General features: G+C 33.4%; 1 protein-coding gene across 8 annotated transcripts in view; it reads right to left on the bottom strand.

Moving 5' to 3' along the window:
* The window catches only part of UBR2 (ubiquitin protein ligase E3 component n-recognin 2), a 96,208-nt gene that overhangs the window by 37,098 nt on the left and 37,901 nt on the right, over positions 1-21,209 (bottom strand). For 5 of the 8 annotated variants that reach the window (XM_032463090.1, XM_032463088.1, XM_032463085.1 and 2 more), the window contains 13 exons: positions 19,918-20,038; positions 18,017-18,124; positions 17,539-17,627; positions 16,330-16,428; positions 10,837-11,000; positions 10,648-10,747; positions 9,192-9,320; positions 6,488-6,671; positions 3,872-3,933; positions 2,801-2,911; positions 2,080-2,145; positions 741-863; positions 533-596 (listed from right to left, as the gene is read on the bottom strand). In XM_032463090.1, the coding sequence (XP_032318981.1) occupies positions 533-596; positions 741-863; positions 2,080-2,145; positions 2,801-2,911; positions 3,872-3,933; positions 6,488-6,671; positions 9,192-9,320; positions 10,648-10,747; positions 10,837-11,000; positions 16,330-16,428; positions 17,539-17,627; positions 18,017-18,124; positions 19,918-20,038 (1,420 nt within the window). Of the gene's footprint in view, positions 1-532; positions 597-740; positions 864-2,079; positions 2,146-2,800; positions 2,912-3,871; positions 3,934-6,487; positions 6,672-9,191; positions 9,321-10,647; positions 10,748-10,836; positions 11,001-11,173; positions 11,321-16,329; positions 16,429-16,498; positions 16,598-17,538; positions 17,628-18,016; positions 18,125-19,917; positions 20,039-21,209 lie in introns of those variants that run through there. The other 3 variants (XM_032463086.1, XR_004313595.1, XM_032463091.1) reach the window with 3 other exon arrangements.

The following is a 21,209-nucleotide window of genomic DNA, read 5'->3' as shown; positions in this document are numbered from 1 at the left end:
TATGGACTGTTGAGTCAAATAGTACAGGAAGTAGGAGAAGGTAAAGTATAAAAGAATAGGAAAGATTAAGGCGACAGGACTGAAAGTACAGGTTATAAGAAAAAAAAAAATGTGTCTATTAGCTATTAGCCATAGGTCTCTTTCAACTTGGAATGATCATTATCTGAAAATCCAGAGGACACTTTTGTATCACAAAACCATGGAGGAAAACACAGCTAAGATATAAAGTAACAGAAAATAGCTCCTAAATATCCTTCTCTTGTTTCCTATATTCTCCTGTCCCCTGTTTTATTCCCAACACAATGAATCTTCCAGTTTCTCCTGCTTTAAGTAGTTGTACTCTCTCCTTCCAAAGCATCACAGTGCTGTGACTCCCATCATTACAGAAACCAGAGTGGAGAAAAAAATATTCTAATCTCCTTCTCCCAAAACTGAGAAACCACTGAAACAAAAGAAACAGTACAGATTCTAAACTACTTGCTATCACAAAAGTCAATATAATATATAAATATTCCAAACAATCCAAACTTACCAACAAGCATTATAATGAGGTATAGCATTTCTTCTATTAGAGTGCTGTTTTGCTGAACTAAATCCTGTAACAAGCGAGAGCAGTGGGAGAGATAAAGTTCAGAGATAAGAATAAGAATACTGTATTACTTCAGACAATTAACATAATCAAGAAGAATGAAAGATGCTTCTTTAACAATGTGTTGTGGTCTCATAATACACATTCTTACCTTATGAGAGGCCTCAGAACTAATTTTTTTCCCATAGTCTGGAGTACTGAAAATCTGATAAAGTTCAAAGCGGCTGAGCATTATCATCAGGAAATGATTGGGATCCATCATGGAGACACCTGTCTTTTTTTAAAATGTTTGAGATAAAGGGAAAGAGGAAGGTCAAAAGGGCTACTAAACAATTAGTGAGAGAGATTTTGGTTTGCTCAAAAGAAAGCAGCTTACTTTGTTCATCAATTCCAATAAAAGATGAAAACCAATCATTTAGCCTCAAGCCCTACTTGTGGTAGCTACAAGTGTGGACAGGAATCTATGCTGGTAAAACAAAACAAAAACTCCCCAAACCCACACATCAGAATAACCACATATTCTTTTCCCTTTTAATGCTTTGAATCAGTTGTATCCCTATGAACTCAGTTCAAAATTTTATGTCAGGGTTCTCTTATCACTGCCAGGTGTATGGACTCTAAGAGAAATGTGGTATGGCAATAAAACTTCTAGTATTTTTTAAATACATCATATTAAATTCTTATCAAGAACTTGAAATAATTTTTAGTGATAAAAGCTATACTGACTGAAATGACAGCTTTTAAATATTAAATTATCCTACAATTCCATTTGTATAGATTCTAAATTAACTTGAATATTAACTTATTTTGAACCAATAATTTTTTGGGGAAATTTACATTTTGTAACTTTTTCTAATTTCCAAATCCATTCAGCATAATATGGAAACACTGCTTTGTGACAAACATTGTACTATGTACAATGGACGAAAAAAGGAACAAGATAGAGTTGCCAGGATTTAGTATAGGGATGAAGAGGAAATAGGCAACTACAGTCCAGAGTTATGAATGATATGGTGGGGATAAGTATCATGCTGTTGGCCTGGCCAAAAGGGATATATAGCCATGTTTTAATGTGTCAGGGAAGGCTTCCTGGAGAAAGTGACACTAAACTAACCACTAAGACATGCAGGAAAACAAGATAAACAGGCAAATAGAAAAGGACAGGGATAGGGTAGGCAATCTAGGGAGCAAAAGAAATAAACATGCAGATTTTAAGACTTAAGGGAGTATGACAAATTCAGGGTGTTTTAACACAGTTAAATACTGAAGGCCTTGAAAATCAATTTAAGGGATTTGGGTCTTTAATCAGAGGACCAGGAAACTAGATGGAAATGTTCTACAGGCTGTTAGCCATATAACTTTGGAGCTTAGTAAGTAGGGTTAGGCCGGAGTTACAGATCTGAGAGTGATTATAAGTGATTGGGTTCTGTGGAAATAACAAGAATAAAAACTCCTCACAACCTTTAAATTTAATGCTTGTAATTCATTACCTGAAGCATTACTATATCCTTGTCAAACATTTCACGTCTGCATTTCACATTGTGGTAGTAATAAATCTAAAAAAAAAAAAGTAATTATATTGGGTAAATAGGTTTTTATTTGTGCAGTTCCCTCCCCTTTCCAGTCATCCAAAAGTCACATATCTTTTGTGCATGTAAGCATGAACACACAAATGCCCATACACAATGTGGTTTCCCCAGCAGTTAATATTATCTTAGTAGAGATTAATTAGAAATTTCTAGATTATAGTAGTCACTCTATGGTTCATATTTTCAAGCCAACTTTTTGGATCTCCTAACAAAGTTATTTCAGTGAGGTTTATAGTTACCAAAAATGGGGGAAAATCCTATACCAAGCCTTGGTGAGGATTAAAAATTAAAACCTCAATTTTAGAGCTATACTAATAGAACTTTTATCTTTTAACACAATTTAAGTAGGTGCAATTTAGATTTTTACTATGTTTTTTAAACTATCCAACTTTGTCCTAAAAATGATTTCAAGTGAAAATTAAGTTCATTTCTACTTTTGATATTGTTTCTTAACAAAATATGAATAAAAATTCTAATAAATTTTTTGGTTTAATACTACATTTACCTTGTCAAACAGTTTTAATATATATGACTTTCAATGATGTAAGTATGTTGAAATGATAACCTTCATTGAAGCTAAGGAATGAAGTGAAAACTTTTCATAGAATTAAAAAACACTTACCTGGTTTACTAGAGAGAACCCATTTCTTCTCCACATTCCTGCATGTACTTGGGCACATAAAACAAGACATCTAAGAGGGTGTTCTATCAACATGGGTGGGCTAAGTTCACTCTGTGTATACAAAAAAATACAAAAATCTCAACTCTGTGAAGACTGGTTTATATGGATAGATGCTTTACATAAAACACAAATGAAAATTATTTGAAGGTATGTTTATGTGATGGTTAATTTTATACGTCAACCTGGTTGGGCCATGGTATCCAATTTTTGTGTGTGTGTGTGTGGCTATGGTACCCAATTTTTGATTAACACCGGTCTAGATGTTGCTGTGAAGGGGATTTTGTAGATGTAATCAATATTCAAATTAGTAGACTTTGAGTAAAGCAGATTACTCTCCATGATGTAGGTGGGCCTCATCCAATAAGCTGAAGGTCTTAAGAGAAAAGACTGAGGTTTCCTCAAGAATGAAGAAATTCTGCTTCTGAATTGCTTTTGGACTTCAGACTGTAACATCAACTCAGCCTACCAAGCTGCCCTGCAGGCTTATTTCAGGCTTGCCAAGACCCATAACTATCTGAGCCAATTCCCTAAAATAAATCAATCTCTTTTTCTACACACACACACACACACACACACTCTCTCTCTCTCCCTCTCCTTCTCCCTCTCTCTCTCTCTCTCTCTCTCGGCTCTGTTTCTCTGGAGAACCCTAACAGTTTGTTTCAAAGTGATTTCAAGTACAAGGAACATATGAGGTATTTACTTTTATTTATTTATTTATTTATTTATTTATTTATTTATTTATTTATTTATTTATTTATTTATTTATTTATTATTGAAGTATAGTTGATGTACAGTATTGTTAGTTTCAGGTGTACTACATAATGATTTGATACTTGCATACATTATGAAATGACTACCACAATAAGTCTAGTAACTATTTGTTTCCATGCAAAATTATTACAATATTACTGACCATATTTCTTATGCTGTATATTATATTCCCATGACTTATTTATTATATAACTGAAGGTTTATAATAAATATTTACTTTTAAACGTTAGTACTACTTACTAGAGGTAGGAGCTCTGGAAATTTATATGCCACTTCACTTTTGCTTAACAATACATGCAAACCTGCATGGAGAACAAATAAAAAAGTATTTCTATAAGTGAAAGTCATTTAGACAAAAAAAAATATTCATTTAACTTTACACCTAACCTTTTCTGTTTCTCTTTGAGAACTTATGTTACAAATCAAGATATAAAATGAACTGCCTCCATAAAGGTTTTCAATTGTTATGCTCATGAACCTCTGTATTAAAGGCACCCTGAGAACTAGAGTCTTAATTACATGTCCCAACATAAACTGACGATTTTTATAGAAATAAATGTCAGACATACAAACACAGCAAAAGCAGATAAATAACTATCAAAGCAATTTATACATTATACTAACTTTAAGAGTCATATTTCACACGAAGTTTGTTCCCATTTAAAGTATAGGAGCAAGAGAGCCTTCTGGCAACTGAACAGAGAAACTGGCTGTGGAATTCATGGTTTGCACTGATCCTGACCTTAGAATTCAGTTCCCCAGAATGTCCTGAACTGCAAAGGGCTCTTTTATAGCTCAACCTTAGTTAATTCTGTTAGCGAAGAATTAATTGTCCCGTTTATGTTGCTGTCTAAACAAAGAATGCATTTTTCAATCTTATCAATAGATGTTGGCCACTTAGTCAAGCCTGGTCTGAGGCTTTCCTCATTCAAGATGAGACACATTATGAATCCCATTCTGATAATCTGTACTCAACAGCTGCCACTCAAGCTCCATTATTACAGACTCCAAGTTGAAGGGCTTTGTGTGTATTTACTTAGCTATCCAACTAGATTAAAAGCATTCAGGCCAAGATTTGTCAAAGTGAGACAGAATGCCCAAAGTGTACACTGAGAAGATTTGAGGGAGGTAAAGACCTAGGCAAAATAAGTACATTTTTAGAGTACTGACTGTTTTCCCTGTACATAATTATCAGCATCAGCTTTCTCCCAGATTTTCAAAGGCAGAAAAGATTAGTGGCTGAGTTGGAGACAGGACTCACTTTCCTGCATTCTAGCTGAATACTTTCCCACACTACCATGCCATCACTTGCCTGTCCTGAGGATCAACGGTTCAGTGTGCTCCAAGCACTTACAAAAACAAAACTTGGCCTGAACAAGTTAGAGAAATAAGAGATTTCTGCCTATAATCACAATTTCATTCCAGGTACTTTTTTGTTGTTCTACTTGTTTACTACTAAAGTTACCTTAAGTCATCACAATTTCAGTAACAATCCGAAAGACTGTCGGAATGCTAGGGTCTATGGGCAGGATGTGGTAACGCTGAGAACAATGGGGAGAAAAAAAGCCTTCAGAAATGAAAGAGGGATGTTACTACTTATCCCACGGACATTAAAAGGATAAGAGAGGAGTCCTATAAACAACTCTGTGTCTACAAACTAGTAACTTAGATGAAATAGACCAATTTCTTAAAAAACACAAACTACCAAAACTCATACAAGGAGAAATAGATAACCAGAACTGGCCTCTATCTACTAAAGATATTTAATCAATGATTAATAACCTACCAAAAAAGATAAAGCATCAGGTCCATTTGGTTTCGCTGGTGAATTCTACCAAACATTTAAGGAAGAAATGATGCCAACTCTCCACAGTCTCTGACTCTTACACACAAAGCACTTTCACATCTTAGTAAATGTGTTACTGAGTCACACATTTAAGATAAATTATAAGTTCTACATAAGTAAAAGTATCTACCTTTATAACTTCTATTCTCTGAATTAAAAATGGAACCAAAGGGAACAGTACGTGAGCAGGCTAAGAATTTCTACAATCAAGAAACATGGAAGCTGCAGAGTCTGCAGAGATGGACAAGTGCATATTCAGTTTCTGGCTGCTGCAATGTAGAAACTTCAAATATTCTACCAAGTGTAAATGGCTTGTAAATCAACTACTTACATTAAAAAAACCTATCACCCCAATTTAGGACTTACTCTGACTTGCTGATTAAAAACGTTATCAATAAATAAGAAGGAAACAGCTCAGAGAGAGGGGAAATCTAGGGTGGTTTCAATTTATTAGCAGTGACTTCAGTGATATACTGATCTGAATCATAACACCGCCAACTTTGAATCAGGATTGAGTAAAACAATAAAACTTGTGGTATCTGTAGTTAAGAAGTCTGAAGAAGCACTATGATACAGTCATTATAAACATGGTTTCTGGTGCCAGATTACCTCAAAATTCCTATTCTCTTTCCTGTCGCATGACACTGAGCCCCCTCCACGTCTCAGTCTTTCCATTTGTGAAGTGAACTTAACAATATCTACCTCACAGGCTGTGATAATTATATAAGTTAATGGATGTAAAACTCTCAGAATAGCGGGAAGGCTATAACTCAGTGGTAGAGTGCCTGCTTAGCATGCGCGAGGTCCTGGGTTCAATCCCCAGTGCCTCCATTAAAATAAATAAGTAAATAAACAAACCTAATTACTTCCCCCTCCAAAACAAAAACACCAAAAATAAGTACGATTTTTAAAAACTCTCAAAATATTGCATAGTAGGTATTCAATAAATATTAACCACAAACAATTTAAAAGACAGTTTCAGAGTTCTTTTTTGGCGAGAAATGCTTTACCTGCAAGTAAGCGAGAAACTGGGAGATGAATGCTAACTTTTTCTTTGGAAACACAGTATCTGATAGTTTCCACTGAATGTCCACAAATGCTTAATGTGACTGGCTGTTCACCATCAGTAAAACCACCATGACATTGCATCAATACAGCAAGGCATTTCTTGTAAGCTTCAATTAATACTTTTTCCTAAAAAAGAGGGTTTTCTGTATGTTACTCAAAGGTTGGGTTTCTACAACATTAAATAAGCCCCTCAAATTCAACAATGTAGTGTAAGTACCTCAAATATTAATATAGGTAAAATCAAACTCAATCTTCCCTTCCCAACTTGGTCCTTCTTCCAGGGTCCTGTCTCAGAGAATGACATCTCTATAGAGCTGTGGAAATCTAGAAGTTATTCCAATATCTTTTTTCCCTCATTCCCCGTTTTTTTTTAAATTGAGGGATAGCTGACATAATATTGTATTTGTTAGAGGTGTGCAACATAGTGACTCAAAATTTTTATAGGTTATATTTATAGTTATTATACAATATTGGCTATATTCCCTGTGCTGTACAATTCATTCTTGTAGCTTCCTAATTTTATACATAGCGGTTTGTGCCTCTTAATCCTCTACCCTCAGGTTTGTCCCTCCCCTCTTCCCACTGGTAACCATTAGTTGGTTCTCTGTATCTGTGAATCTGTTTCTGTTTTGTTATATTTACTAGTTTGTTTTATTTTTTAGATTCTATATATAAGTGATAACATACAGTATTTGTCTTTCTCTGTCTGGCTTATTTCACTTAGCATAATATCCGCCAAGTCCATCCATGTTGTTGCAAACAGCAAAATTTCATTTTTTATGGCTGAGGTATACATATACACACACATGTATGTATATACCACATCTTCTTTATCCATTTGTCTATTGATGGACACTTAGGCTGCTTCCATATCTTGACAATTGTAAATAATGCTGCTATGAACAACTGGGGTGCATGAATCTTTCTGAATTAGTGTTTTCACTTTCTTCAGATATATACACCCAGGAGTGAAACTGCTGATCCTATGGAAGTTCTATTTTCAGTTTTTTGAGGACCCTCCATACTGTTTGCCACAGTGGTTGTACCAACTTCCATTACCACCAACAGTGTACAAAGGTTCCTTTTCTCCACATCCTTGCCAACATTTGTTGTTTGTGGTCTTTTTGGTGATAGCCATTCTGACAGGCAGGAGGTGATATCTCATTGTGGTTTTGATTTGTATGTCTCTGAAAATTAGCAAAGTTGAGTATCTTTTCATGTGCCTTTGGTCACCCATATGTCTTCTTTGGAAAAATGTCCATTTAGGTTTTTCTACCCACTTTTTAATTGGGTTGTTTGTTTATTTGATATTGAGTAGTATGATCTGTTTATATATTTTAGATAGTAACCCCTTATTGGTCATATCATTTGCAAATATTTTCTCCCATTTAGGAGGTTATCTTTTTGTTTCTCGATGGTTTCCTTTGCTATGCACAAAAGCTTTTAAGTTTAATTAGGTCCCATTTGTTTGTTTTTGCTTTTGTTTCTTTTGCCTTAAGAGACAGATCCAAAAAAACACTGACATGATTTACATCAAAGAGTGTTCTGTCTATATTTTCTTCTAGGAGTTTTATGGTTTCCAGTCTTACATTTAGGTCTTTAATCCAATTTAAGTATATTTTTGTTTATGGCACGAGGAAATGTTCCAATTTCATTCTTTTACATGTAGCTGTCCAGTTTTCACAAAATCACTTACCAACGAGACTTTTTTCCACTGTATACTCTTGCCTCCTTTGCTGTAGATTAACTGACCAAAAGTGTGTGGGTTTATTTTTAGGCTCTATTTTCCTCATCCCCCATTGTCCAATTTATTACTGAGATGACAATTTCATCTTCTAAATTTCCCTCAAACCTGGCCACTGATTATCTCCGGTAACTCAAAGGAAAGCCATCATCTCTCTACTAAATTCCCTGCTTCTACTCTTGCCCCTCTCCATCCATTCTCCACACACAGTAATTTTTAAAAACATATAAATTGGATCATGTCACTTTTCTGCCTGGTAGTCTCTAATGGAGTCCCACTTCAATTAGAATAAAATTCAAAGGCCCTGCAAAGTCAGACACCTGTTCACTTCTCTACCTTCAACCTCTGCTCCAACCAGAGCTCTCTCACAGCTCCTGGAACAACTGTACTCTTTCTCATCAGAGAGCATGATGCAGCAGTTCCTTAGTCAGGAATATTACTTACTCTTTGATCAGATACATAGTTCAGATCTCATGGAAGCCTTTTCTGACCTCCCAACTTACACAGGCTCTCATCTAGACTTTATTGCCAAAGGAAGGCCAAAATAATTTTAGGACACAGGACGAATGTACCAATAGTAAAATTTCATTTTTGGATTAATTTATAAACTGTTTTTATATGCTCAAAATCTAGATGGGATTATGGGGGAAAAAAAGGAGAGAGTAACATTAAGAGAAGAGAGAGTATGGATTATATCCTCCTCTATTTGATGATTTTCCAAGTTTTTTCCAAGGCTTCAGAATTTTACCTTTTATTGAATGTATACGTAAAAGAGGAAAATATCTGTTTTATGAGCATATCACCACTATCCTCTCCAAACTACCTCACATTTTACTTAGGAGTCTGTTTATCTCTGCCTCTCCTCCATTGATCTCCCATTCTCTACCCCAGAAGAGACTCACGTCTAAAGCACACCAGTCCTGCATCATTGAAATGACATGTGTTAATTTCATTTGTAGCGTGAAGGCTGCTTCCCACTCTGGTTCCATTTCAATATGCTGTCCTACTTGACGTGTAATTGGATCCATTCCCTTAAAAGAAGTGAAAAGATTTTAAATAAATTAAAATCACATTTGTTCTTTCACACTGAAACTTAAGAAATAATGTAGAATATATACTGATTATAAAAACATATAAAGTAAAATTTTTAACTGGAATTTTTGAGTAGTATGAGAAGTCCAACTTCTTAAATTACACGTCTATACAACATTCTCTAACGTTTTATAAATTAAAAATCCCAGTATAGAACAAATTATTTTAGAGGCAATCATCTACATGTTTTAAACATTAAAAATATATACTTTACTGCAATAATCCTTCAAATCCCTTTTAGCTCCATCATTTTAGAAAAAATTGCTAGAAGAAACCTGACTGGCTTTTAAAATGTTACTAATTTATAAATATATTTTATAATACACTAAAATATAATTTTTATATTTATTTGTAATCTGCAACTAAAATTTTTCATGGAGATTGAAAGAAAGCAAAACAAAAAAAAACATAAACAGCTTTTAATACTAAAGAATGTAACTTTTCAGAAATTAGCCTAAGTATCCTGGCGTATCAGAACTGATTAAATACTAGAAAATACAGGATACTTGAAGTATTCAAAATGACCAAGGCAGGCATTGTTTCTATAGATACAAGAAAAAACACACAAATATTATAATAAACATTGATGAACCACCACCGATCACAGGAATTAGAATATTTCCTAAAAATGATACATTAACTTTGCTTATTCCTTTCTTAAGAAAGCTATAAGGCTATCAAAGAAATCGTAACGATACTACTCAGATTTTTTTAAATGTCATTTATCTTTATAAAGATAAAACTGCTTAACTTTACCAGTTTGTTTCTGCTTCTAGACTCTATTTTCCATACAGGTGTCTCCAAAAAGAAAATTAAATAGAGAGAGGGGAAAGTTCTATACTGTATTATATAAATGTGATATCAATTAGAAAAAAAAAATGGAAACATTAAAAAAAACCCGCAAACATTACTGTTTCCTAAATAAATAGCTTGACAATACTTTCACATAAGCGTATTAAAAAACCAAAAAACCAAAAACCTTTCAATCCTCAAAGAAAGAACATTAATGGTAACCAAAAGAATAACCAAATACAAAAGAATAGTAGATGCCAGAACCTCTGCTGGGACCTCATTCATTCCACACCTTTCTAAGAGTTTTCAATTAAGAGGAGCCTCTTGGTCCAAATTGAAGCCATCCAATTTATTCTTTTGGAAATGTGCCCAAAATGAAAAAAGATGGCATAGACAGAAAGGTGTATAGCTCAATGAACCAAAAAAGGAGGAAGGTGAATGCTTTCCTTTTAAAATGTGTCAGTTTATATATACCTGCATACATTTGAGTAATTCCAAAAAGGCATCAAATCCTTCTAGGAACTTCTGTCTCAGATCATCTGACCATTCCGTTGGTTTGCTAATTAACACATACCTGAACAAGATAAAAACAGTAATGAATATAGGAATAAACACTGACATTTTACAAATTGCAACTGGTTTAATAACTAAACAAAAGCTTACTTGAGATCTAAAATAAGGCTCTGAACTCTCTTAAACTTAAAGGCTTGTGAAGCAGTATATCGTTCAAACTGAAATCTGCCCTGGGCATCTCGATGTCTCAAATGATCCATAAAGGTCTTAATGATAATGGTCATCAGGTTTTCTTCTACAATGAGCATCCGAGCCTACAACAAAGTGTATCAGAGTATATGGTAACCAAAAGCTATTTACCAGAAAGCTTAAAAAAAAAAAAAGTCACCAACATTGGTTAGCTCTTTTAGTTTAGACCTTTCAACACAGCTATATAATATCATAAATGCATTATTGTGTATTTCTGAATAACAATTACTTACTCCAATTGCCACGTGTATGAAGCAACAATTATATCACGAAGAAAGATGCCAGAATGTAAGGAGACAGATCCAAGGCTCATTATTCAAAGACAATTCAGGGTGGGGGATCTGAACCAGGCTGCAAATTTTCCTTAACTGAGACATTTAGACACCTATAATGGTACGGTATAATTATTCTAGGATCCACAGGCTTATATCACAGATTCTGTAGAATTCAGTATGAAACGAGATTTCCTCTTAATCTTAGTTGAAATTTATTTTTTGTTTTTCTTTCCATGTACAGAAATACATATATATATATTTGAATAAGCAAATACACTTAAATGATGCAAAAAACAGGTAAAAAGTTAAATCTCCTAGCTCCCAATGTTCCCCTTGTGAAGGCAATCTCTGTTAGCAGTATTCTTGTGTATAGTTTCAGACATGGTATACGTGTATATAATATATACATGTATGCATATGTACACACATACATACATTTATTATACATGAATAAATGTTATTAAGTAGATATAAGTATGGATATGTATAATGATTTTTTTCCTTCCAAAGGATAACATAAACACTGTTCTGCATTTGGTTTTTTCACTTCATATATTTTAGAGATTGTCTCCTATCAGTTCATATAAATCCCTCATTCTTTTTAACTATCATCAGTATTCTTTTATGCCATACTTTATTAGCCAGGACCTTACTGGTGACACATTGGAGGTTTTCCCAGTCTTGTGCTATTTATCACAAAAGATGCTGCAACAAATATCTACACTATACAGTTGCAAGGATATTTATAAAATAATTTCCTAGAAGCGTCATTACTGGGTTAAAGTGTATATACATTATAAATCTTGACTAGTATCACCAAACTGTCCCCTCAAAGAAGACAAAATAATGCAGAAGAGAGACTCTAAGAATACAGTAAAGCTGTATTCTAATGTAGAGGTTAAGTTCTAAGATCATCAGATAAAGAGAAAATCTATATATTTAAACGTACCTTTGAAAAACTCTTAAATCTTATCCCATTGCCAGAACTTAGGCCCCTAGAAGCTCAAAAGCCAATAGGATCAATTTATGTTCATTTTCCTAGACAGTGAAGTCTCAGTTCAGGTTTGAAGGAGGGGAGGTGTTGACAGGCTAAGTACAAGAGTTTTCCTTCTTGTTTGCTGTATTAGTTAATTTTGAGGAAATTAAATGAGTGCAATCACTGGCCTAAGGAAAAAACTTTGGTCTCAGGAGAAAAGCTTTTGCAATTTCATCATTAAGCATAATGTTTGTTTTGGATTTTCACTTTTTGTTTTGTTTCTAGGTACTCTATCAGATTAAAAAAATTCATTCCTATTTCATTTGCTATGAATTTAAATCATTAATTCAGGAAAAAAAGCATCTCATATGATATTTTTTCTCCTTTTTGTCTGTTAATAAATTGAATTGTGCCATTGATTTTTTTTTCTCAAATGTTATACTACTCTTGCATTAAGGAAATAAACCAAACTTGGGTGTGATGTAATTACCCTTTTTCTGTATTGCTTAATTCAATTTGTATAACCTTATTTATGACACAGATTAGATGGTAATTTTCTTTTTTTTAATTGTTGGGTTTTGGTATCAAGATTATAGAGGATGTAAATACATTGACAAGTATATTCTCTTTCTCTGTTTTCTGGAAAAAGTTATGTAATATAGGCATTATTTCTTTCTTAAACATTTGGAAGAATTCCCCAGGGTAGCCTTTGGGCCTGGGGATTTCTTTATAAGATCTTTATAATAATTAAATCTATGTTTTTTCTTAGGAATTCGTTCATTTCATCCAAATTTCCAATTACATTGATTTAATTTGGTCCTAATACTGCCTTGTTTTCTAATATCTATAAGATCTGTAGTTCTTTGTGATCCTTTTTAAGTTAAAATTCTTCTATTTTTTAAAAATTAAGACTTTCCAGAGATCTATCCTCCACCCCTTTTTTGTTTTTCTCAATGAAAAAAAGTTTTGGTACTTTTTTTTCTACATTTACTTTGTTTACCTAAGTACTTGTATTACAATGGCCCTTCAGGTCTGGCACTATCAAAATCCACCTTCCTCCCATTCCCAAACTCAATGTCCCCATGGACCATTCTCCTCCTCACTCAGTCTAGCAACACTAGCCTGTTTTGAGTTCTTTCTTCCAAAATGTCCAAAGCACAATGATGTCAGAACTTTTGGACTTAGTGTTCTCTCTGCCCAGGAGGCTCTTCCATCAGTTGGTCACATCACTTACTCTCTTCCTTCCTTCAGGGCTCTGTTTAAACAATAACTCTCTGAGGGGCTTTTTCTGATAATGTATAAAATATGACCCTTCCACTATCACTCTCTAGCCCCTTAACCTGCTTTCCTACTTTATAGCACTTATCAATGTTTATTTATAATAAACAGTATTATATATCTGTCTCTCCCCAATTAGACTATAAATTCCAAGGGAACAGGGATTTTTCTCTGTTTTGCTTACTGCTATATTTGTCTACAGAGCCCCAAACAGTACCTTAATAAAAGTACCCAATAAATATGGTTTGAATAAATGAATAGCATATGCTCTTTGTCTAGTGTTTCTAACTAAAGGAGTCAGAGAAGAAACAAACATAAAAAGGTGAAATATCAGAAAAAAAATTATTTGCAGATTACTAGAAATTCCAAGGAATCAACACAAAATATTAGAAAAAAATATTAAGAAAACCAGATAGATACAAGATGGATATATAAAAATCAGTAGTTTTCTTACATGTTAGTCATAGTGAGATTAAAAATATGAATGATTTACTACAGTATCAAACATATAAAACACAAAGACTTAATTAAAAATGTGTAAGACCCGGGGGGGGGGGGAGTGAATGAAGGGCCGCAAATGGCAAAATATCCTTCTTTCTTATGTGTGAGTTGTATTCCATTACATACATATGCTACATATTTTTTATCTATTCATCTTTTGATGTGCACTTAGGATGCTTCCATATCTTGGCAATTATAAATAATGTTGCTGTTAATAGCAGGGTATGTATCTATTTGAATTAATTATTATTTCGTGGTTAGCTTTATTCCTTTGATAACTATGTAAGTTAAAAAAGCTAAATCTCTAAATGTTCTTGGAAACAATGAACAGTACATATATGTAAATTAAAAAGTATGTGCAGTATATTGTGTATACGTATTTACATGCAATATATTGTATATGTGCAGTCAAATCGTAACAATTCTACCTAATAAAACTGAAAACTGAAAAAAAAATCAATATTCACCTGATCCCAAATAAATCACTACGTTTTAAAATATGGGAAAAAAAATGCTGTAAGACCCATCACAAGAGAACTATGAAGCTTTTACTAAGAACATAAAAGAGGACACATTATGTTCCTAGATGGAGATATTCAATATTGCAAAGATATTGATTCTTCCCAAATTATCTATAAATACAATGTACCTTTTCAGTCAAAAATCCTGATGTGTTTTGGATATTGACAAACTGATTTTAGTTCTTCTTAAAAGATAAAAGGACCTAGAATAATTAAGAAATTTTTGGAAAAGAATAATGAAAGGAGATTTAGCTCTGTAAAATAACAAAATGGATATGGCACAGAAATGGACAAAGGATCAATGGAGTCGAGAGAAACACAGATTTGAATACACGTGGGACTGTCTGAGGCTTCTCCAACTCATCCCTGACTAAACTGCAAGCACCGCTTTCCCTCTTTACAAGTTCTACTCATTCTCCTAAACTTCTGTGCAAGTGGCACAACATCTACTTGGTTACAAGTCAGAAACCTGGGAATCAACTTTACACTTTTCCCTCAAACCCAACAGCCAACCACTCATTGAACCCGACACATGGCCGTTCTGTAGATTTTATTGCCTACATATCTCTCACAACTTCCACACCCATTGCCACGATCCCAGTTCAAGTTACCACCAATTCCTGTCTGGATCACTGCATTAGCTTCTAATTAGGTTTCCCACCTTCATTACTGTCCCTGCCAATTTGTTCTCCAAATTACACAAAGCATCATCTTCTAAATATCACAAATGTGATGATTTAAGTGCCACCTAAAACTCTTCAGTGCCTTCCAATGCTCTTAATATAAAAACCAAAAATCCTTAATTTGGTCTAAAATATCTCATTAGTGGATAAATAGACTTCAGACAGCTTCAGTTGTCCCAGAATATATTGCTGAACATACAAGTAATCTGGGGAAAAAACAGTCACTAAAAAAAGAAGCTGGAACATACACCTTGTTAATACAATAACTGTAGAATACTCTTAACTCTACATAATTAGGCCCCTGCCTATGTTTCTGGTTTCATTTCACTCTGTGTTCAAGGATCTTCAACTGTACCAGCTTTCCTTCTCTTCCCTTTATAGGAACTTCCCTACTTTAGGATTTTCTCAAGTGCTGGTTCTTCTACATGGATTCCTCTTAACAATTCTGCATAAAGTTACCTTCCCTAGAGAATCCCCTCTGAACTGTGGAAAAAGGTCAGATATCTCTGCTATTTTCTCTCAAAACAACAAAATTCTCCAGTTTTTATTATAATTTTAATTAACCATTTATGTGAGTTTTTCCTACTACTGTAAGTTTCAAGAAGGCAAGGATCATGTCTGTTTTTGTTCACCACTGCATTCCCAAAGCCTAGAACTATGCCTGATAAGTAACAGGTGCTCAGTAAATTTTTGTTAAATATGAATTTTAATTACTGAACTGAACTAAAACATAGTGATGCCTTCTGAAACAACTAGTGAAACTTAGTACAAAAATCACCCAATCGTCATGATTCAGTTGCCTTAGTCATCCCCTCCTTTAGTAGGGAAAAGGAGACTTCTCAAAATGTGAGATTATATACGATATGTTGTTTCTAATGGTTAGATTTGTTAAACTAATGAGCTTAATTTTAACTCATTGGTTCAAGACCTGAGGGAAGTACTATGAGAAAGTACAGGTTAAGTTCAAATGACTTTTTCCTCCAGATTACACATTCAAAGATACATGTTTAGTATGACTGAAAGAGTCTGAAGTATAATCGTTCATTAAGAAAACAGTATTCTATTCAGGAATATATTCAGATCTCAGTTTTCTATTACTTTAAGGCTTTACTTCTGTTAATGGAAAACAAGAAAGTTCTTCTTAGTCTTTTGGTACTTACAAGTGAAGGGACTGTGAATATCTGAACCGAGAGGTCTGTGATTGAAAACTCTCTGTCGTGGTCATCTGTCACATAATCACTCTGCAAACGCTCATAGTTCTATTAAGAAGGCAAAAAAAGGCAAGAAGTGCCAGCTATCAGTTACAAAGAAAAGGCAAGCACTACTCACCAGAGTAGGTGCGGTGAAGAACTGGACAGACAGAGCAGTCACGGACACTGCTCGCTCGTGATCATCCTCCATAAAATCTCTCTGCAACTGCTGGTAATTCTAAACAACAAGGGGGAGATGCACCTCTAATCCAAAACGACCAAATGTTTAAGGATTATAATGAAAAATCAGTGCTGGAGGAGTCAATAAGGTATACTATGAGAACGATAATTGGAATGATCTCTACCAATTAAATTATATACAAATATTGATTCACTATACAATGTTTTTGAGCACAATGGCAGTTTGTGAGCTCAAACAGGAGCAACAGCTACTAAAATCCTGGGACATCACTATACACAGGTGGAGCTAAATCACAGCAGCTTTACACTGTCTCTGATGAAACCAGACTTCCATTACTTCTGGATGCCTATCAGAGTCACCTGATGGCTCTTTCAAACTACACATGCTTGGGCCCCATTCTTGGTGAATCTCTTTCAGTAGGTTTGAGAAGGAAATGCAAACACATGTATTTTAAAAGAGCTCCTCAAATGATTCTTATATACTTCCTTGGTTAATAACTCCTAATTCAGGTTAAAAAAAAAAGTAGTTAGCTTACTCACACGCTGCTGAAAGGGAGAAGAACATAATTCAACAATATCAGCAACCTAGAGTTCATGATTCTTAAATCACATCCACATACACATGTCATTTCAACTAAGATTATCTTTTCCTTACACAATATTTAATAGGAAAAAATACCATAATTCACAATGGCATAGGTTTAAAGTCTTCATTTATCATTTCTTATCACACCCACTGCATAGATGGATATTCGTATTATCATGGCAGGTGATAAGAAAAGTCTCACTGCTAGAATGTTATTTTATTGGTAAAAGATAAAACAATCATTTATGAAGTTTCTTAGAACTTAAAATTAACACCCTGACATATTACTATTAGAGGTTAATTTTACAAAGCCTGGATATATATAATCATTGACTATAGTTATTCTGTATATAACCTATTTTATTAATCTTCAAAAGTGAGAAACTACTTACTTTTGCAAATCGAATAGCAAACAGTTTCTTGTATTTCAAATCCATAAGTAGACTGCTCATGAACAACTGATGATACACATTCCTAGCACCTTTTACCAAAAGAGCAGATGTAAGGTGAGGACATATCAAACAAGCCAAAAATTACATTTCCAGTTTTTATATGATCAACTGTATTTTAAGTCTCAAGAGCAAAACTCTACATGTGTTCCTTAATACAAAATATGTACAATCTGCTGCTTAAAATATCATTTTCTAAATATGTTTTCTAAAAAAAAAAAAAAAAAAAAAGGGGGGGGGTATTTAATTTGGGTAATGGATCTCCAAATCTGCTTTTTTGGCCAAAGAATAAGACTGCATGCATTAATTCTAAAAACCATTTATTTATTAAATGCCTTCACAAATGGAAAAAAAAAAACCTTTAACATCCCAGTTACCTATGTAAATTCCCCTATACCTTAAAAGTAGTTAAGATACTTACCTTTCCACAATTTAGAATCACTAAGCATCAACCTATCTACTAGAGAAGAGTTTTCACCATCTGGCCCTTCTTGTAAACCAACTTGACATAAAATTCGGCGAAGGCCATCTTAAAACAGGAAGAAAACTAGTCATGAAATAGTAACTTCAAATATTAAAATAAAATGACACATTAGTAGAAATATTCAAATGGAAAAAAAAAAGAAATATTCAAATGGATCTACTACAGAGTTTATATGTTTTTTACTAAAGGTCAAATTTATTCAGAAAAAGTAAACATATTAACTATTTTATTAACATTTTCATAGAGTGGAAGAAAATTCTAAATCTTGCATTATATACTAACGCTTAATCCAGAATACCAAAATACATGCCTATCAGAAAGGCAATGACTTCTTATGCATAAAGAATTTAAATAAATAACAAAGAACCCAAAAGCCACTAAAATAAACATCATTCTTTAAGCACCTATGCTAATTAAATCAGGTTATAGTAAAACCATTACATATCCCATGATAACTGAAGATAGGTAATAATATAAAATTGTGCTACCATTTAAAAGAATGTAAGACCTCTGTACTATAACATATGCCAGTCCATTTTATTAATATTATGTAAAATATTCTTCATTAAACAAAAATACACTGTGTACTTATGTATACCTACTATTTATAAGAGGCTTTGGAAGACAAATTCCTACATCTTCAAAATGTTAAACTTAAAAAACTTCAAATATTAATATAAGTATTAACAAAACCAGAACTTTAATGTATTTTAGTTATATATTTTATATATAAAATCATTGTTTTTAAAGTCTTTCTACAAGCATGCAAAATAATCTGAAAAAAACAAAACAAAACAAAACAAAAAAACAAAACAAAACCCCCAGTAATTTAATTATAAGAGCCACCAAACAGAAATGGTTTACAAGGCTAAAGATAAAAACCTTATACAAGTATTAAATAACAGATGATAAAATCTTTAAATTATTCATGGTAAATTTTCTCAAAGAAAATTTCCAGCAGAAAATTGCTTCCATGATACTATGTACTAATACTGCAGCACAGTACTTGGCATACAGATATTCAATGGAAAACACCAGAGCCAAAAAAAAATGAGGACAGGAAAAATAATTGGAAAGGCATTTGAAAGGCAAGCAAACATGTTCTCCTAAATTTTCACACTTCCATATTTTCACCTGTCAGTTCACAGTGTGGCAATATTCTTTTTAATAGCCTTTTAATACAAATGTTTTAGAAATTTTCTTTATAGCAAACATCGGAATGTAATTTATTCAAACCACCTGATCTGCCTAAAGAACAGTACGATAGATAGCTTAGAACTATTCCTATTTTACTCTTCAGTGTTATACAACAAACTTCGACTTTTGACATGGGGCATGGGGGTTCTTAATTCTGTTACCATTACATTTAAAAGATTATCTGATTTGTAGATTGCGGGAAAACAAAAAACCAAATATACAGTAATTTCAAATTAGCAAATTTTCAGAGTTGCAAATAACCAATAACCACAAGTTGTAAAAATCAAAACAAAAACATCCTCTAAACAGCTAATCATTTAGGTTTTAGCTACAGTAGTGTTTTCCAGCTTGCTCAGCGGAACAGAGTTCCACAGGATGCTATATTAAAAAAAAAAAGTTCTTTTATCTTTTGTAAGATTTAGATTTCATTAACAGTCATTTACAATTGTTTAACCCATTGTTTCCTGCCTTTATTTGAACAGATTCCTCTGTATGCATATAAAAAAGATCCTGTGGATCAAAATTTGGGAAACACAGGTTTTTCCTGTGTATAAAGATACTTGCTATTTTTTCCAAAACAGTTTTGCAAGGGCATATGAGCTCATTTTTAAATCAATTAGCACAAGCTTTTATGAACCTACCTGAATATCCAATAATACTTCCCAGCCAAGACAAAAGTTTCAAACCAAAATTCTGATGTGCGACAATAGACGAATGCATAACTTGAACTTTGAGTGGCTTTGTCTGTCTACCGGTATTTCTCTTAAAAAGAAATGGCAGGATGAAAAAACAAACTTAAAAAGGCTATTTTAAGGAAAAAAGTTAATATTTCTATTTAATATAACTACACTCTCATCATCATAAGGGAGTTTTTCATGTATGTGTGTATGAAAAAGTACCACTTGGTATTACTCAGATCCTAATTTTCTACAAGGAATCTTAGGATTCTTACAAAAAACTAAGAAGTTACAGTTTATGAGCAACCTGAATCTTTGGTCCTATATTTGAAAATCTGTCCCACTAATTAAAAATTATTTAAATACTTAAAATTGGCTTTATGTCTTTAATTTCTTAATGCAATTACACACTTATTTAAATGATTTACTTCATTGCACAGATGTGATCACATTATCCATACTTTTTAAAAAATTGTAGTAAATACACATAAAACTTTTCCCATCCAAGTACTAACCAGGCCCGACCCTGCTTAGCTTCCAAGATCAGACGAGATCGGGTGCGTTCAGGGTGGTATGGCCGTAGATCACATAAAACTTTTCAACTTAACCATTTTTAAGTGTGCAGTTCAATAGTGTTAAGTACACACTGCTGTATAATCAACCTCCAGAACTCTTCCTCTTGTAAAACTGAAATTCTGTACCTATCAAACTCTAGGTATCTTATACAAGCAGAATCATACGTTATTTATCTTTTTGCGACTAGCTTATTTCACTCAAAGTTCATCCATGCTTTAGCATGTATCAGAATTTTCTTTCTTTTTAAGTCTGAATAACATTCTTTTGTATGTATATAGATTTTGTTTACCCATTCATCGATAGACACTTAAGTTGCTTCTACCTTTTGTCTACTGTGAATAATGCTATTATGAACGTGAGACCCTGCTTTCAATTCTTTTGTATATATATTTAGAAGCAAAACTGCTGGCTCATATGGTAATTCTATTTTTAATTTTTAGAGGAACCGCCATACTGTTTTCTGTAGTGGCTGCATCATTTTATATTCCCACCAACAGTGTACAAGGGTTCCAATTTCTCCATATCCTTGCCAACATGTATGATTTTGATACTGGGTTTCTTTCTTTCTTTCTTTCTTTTTTTTTTTGTACTTTTAGAGGAGGTACTGGCATTGAACTCATGGCGTCAAGCATGTGCTCTACTGCTTGCGCTATATCCTCCTCCATACTTTTTACTTTTAA

The sequence above is a fragment of the Camelus ferus genome, chromosome 20 (genome assembly GCF_009834535.1).
Source record: "Camelus ferus isolate YT-003-E chromosome 20, BCGSAC_Cfer_1.0, whole genome shotgun sequence".
Taxonomy (NCBI): domain Eukaryota; kingdom Metazoa; phylum Chordata; class Mammalia; order Artiodactyla; family Camelidae; genus Camelus; species Camelus ferus.
The sequence above is the reverse complement of the archived record's forward strand: the minus strand, read 5'-3'. Positions and strand labels throughout refer to the sequence as shown.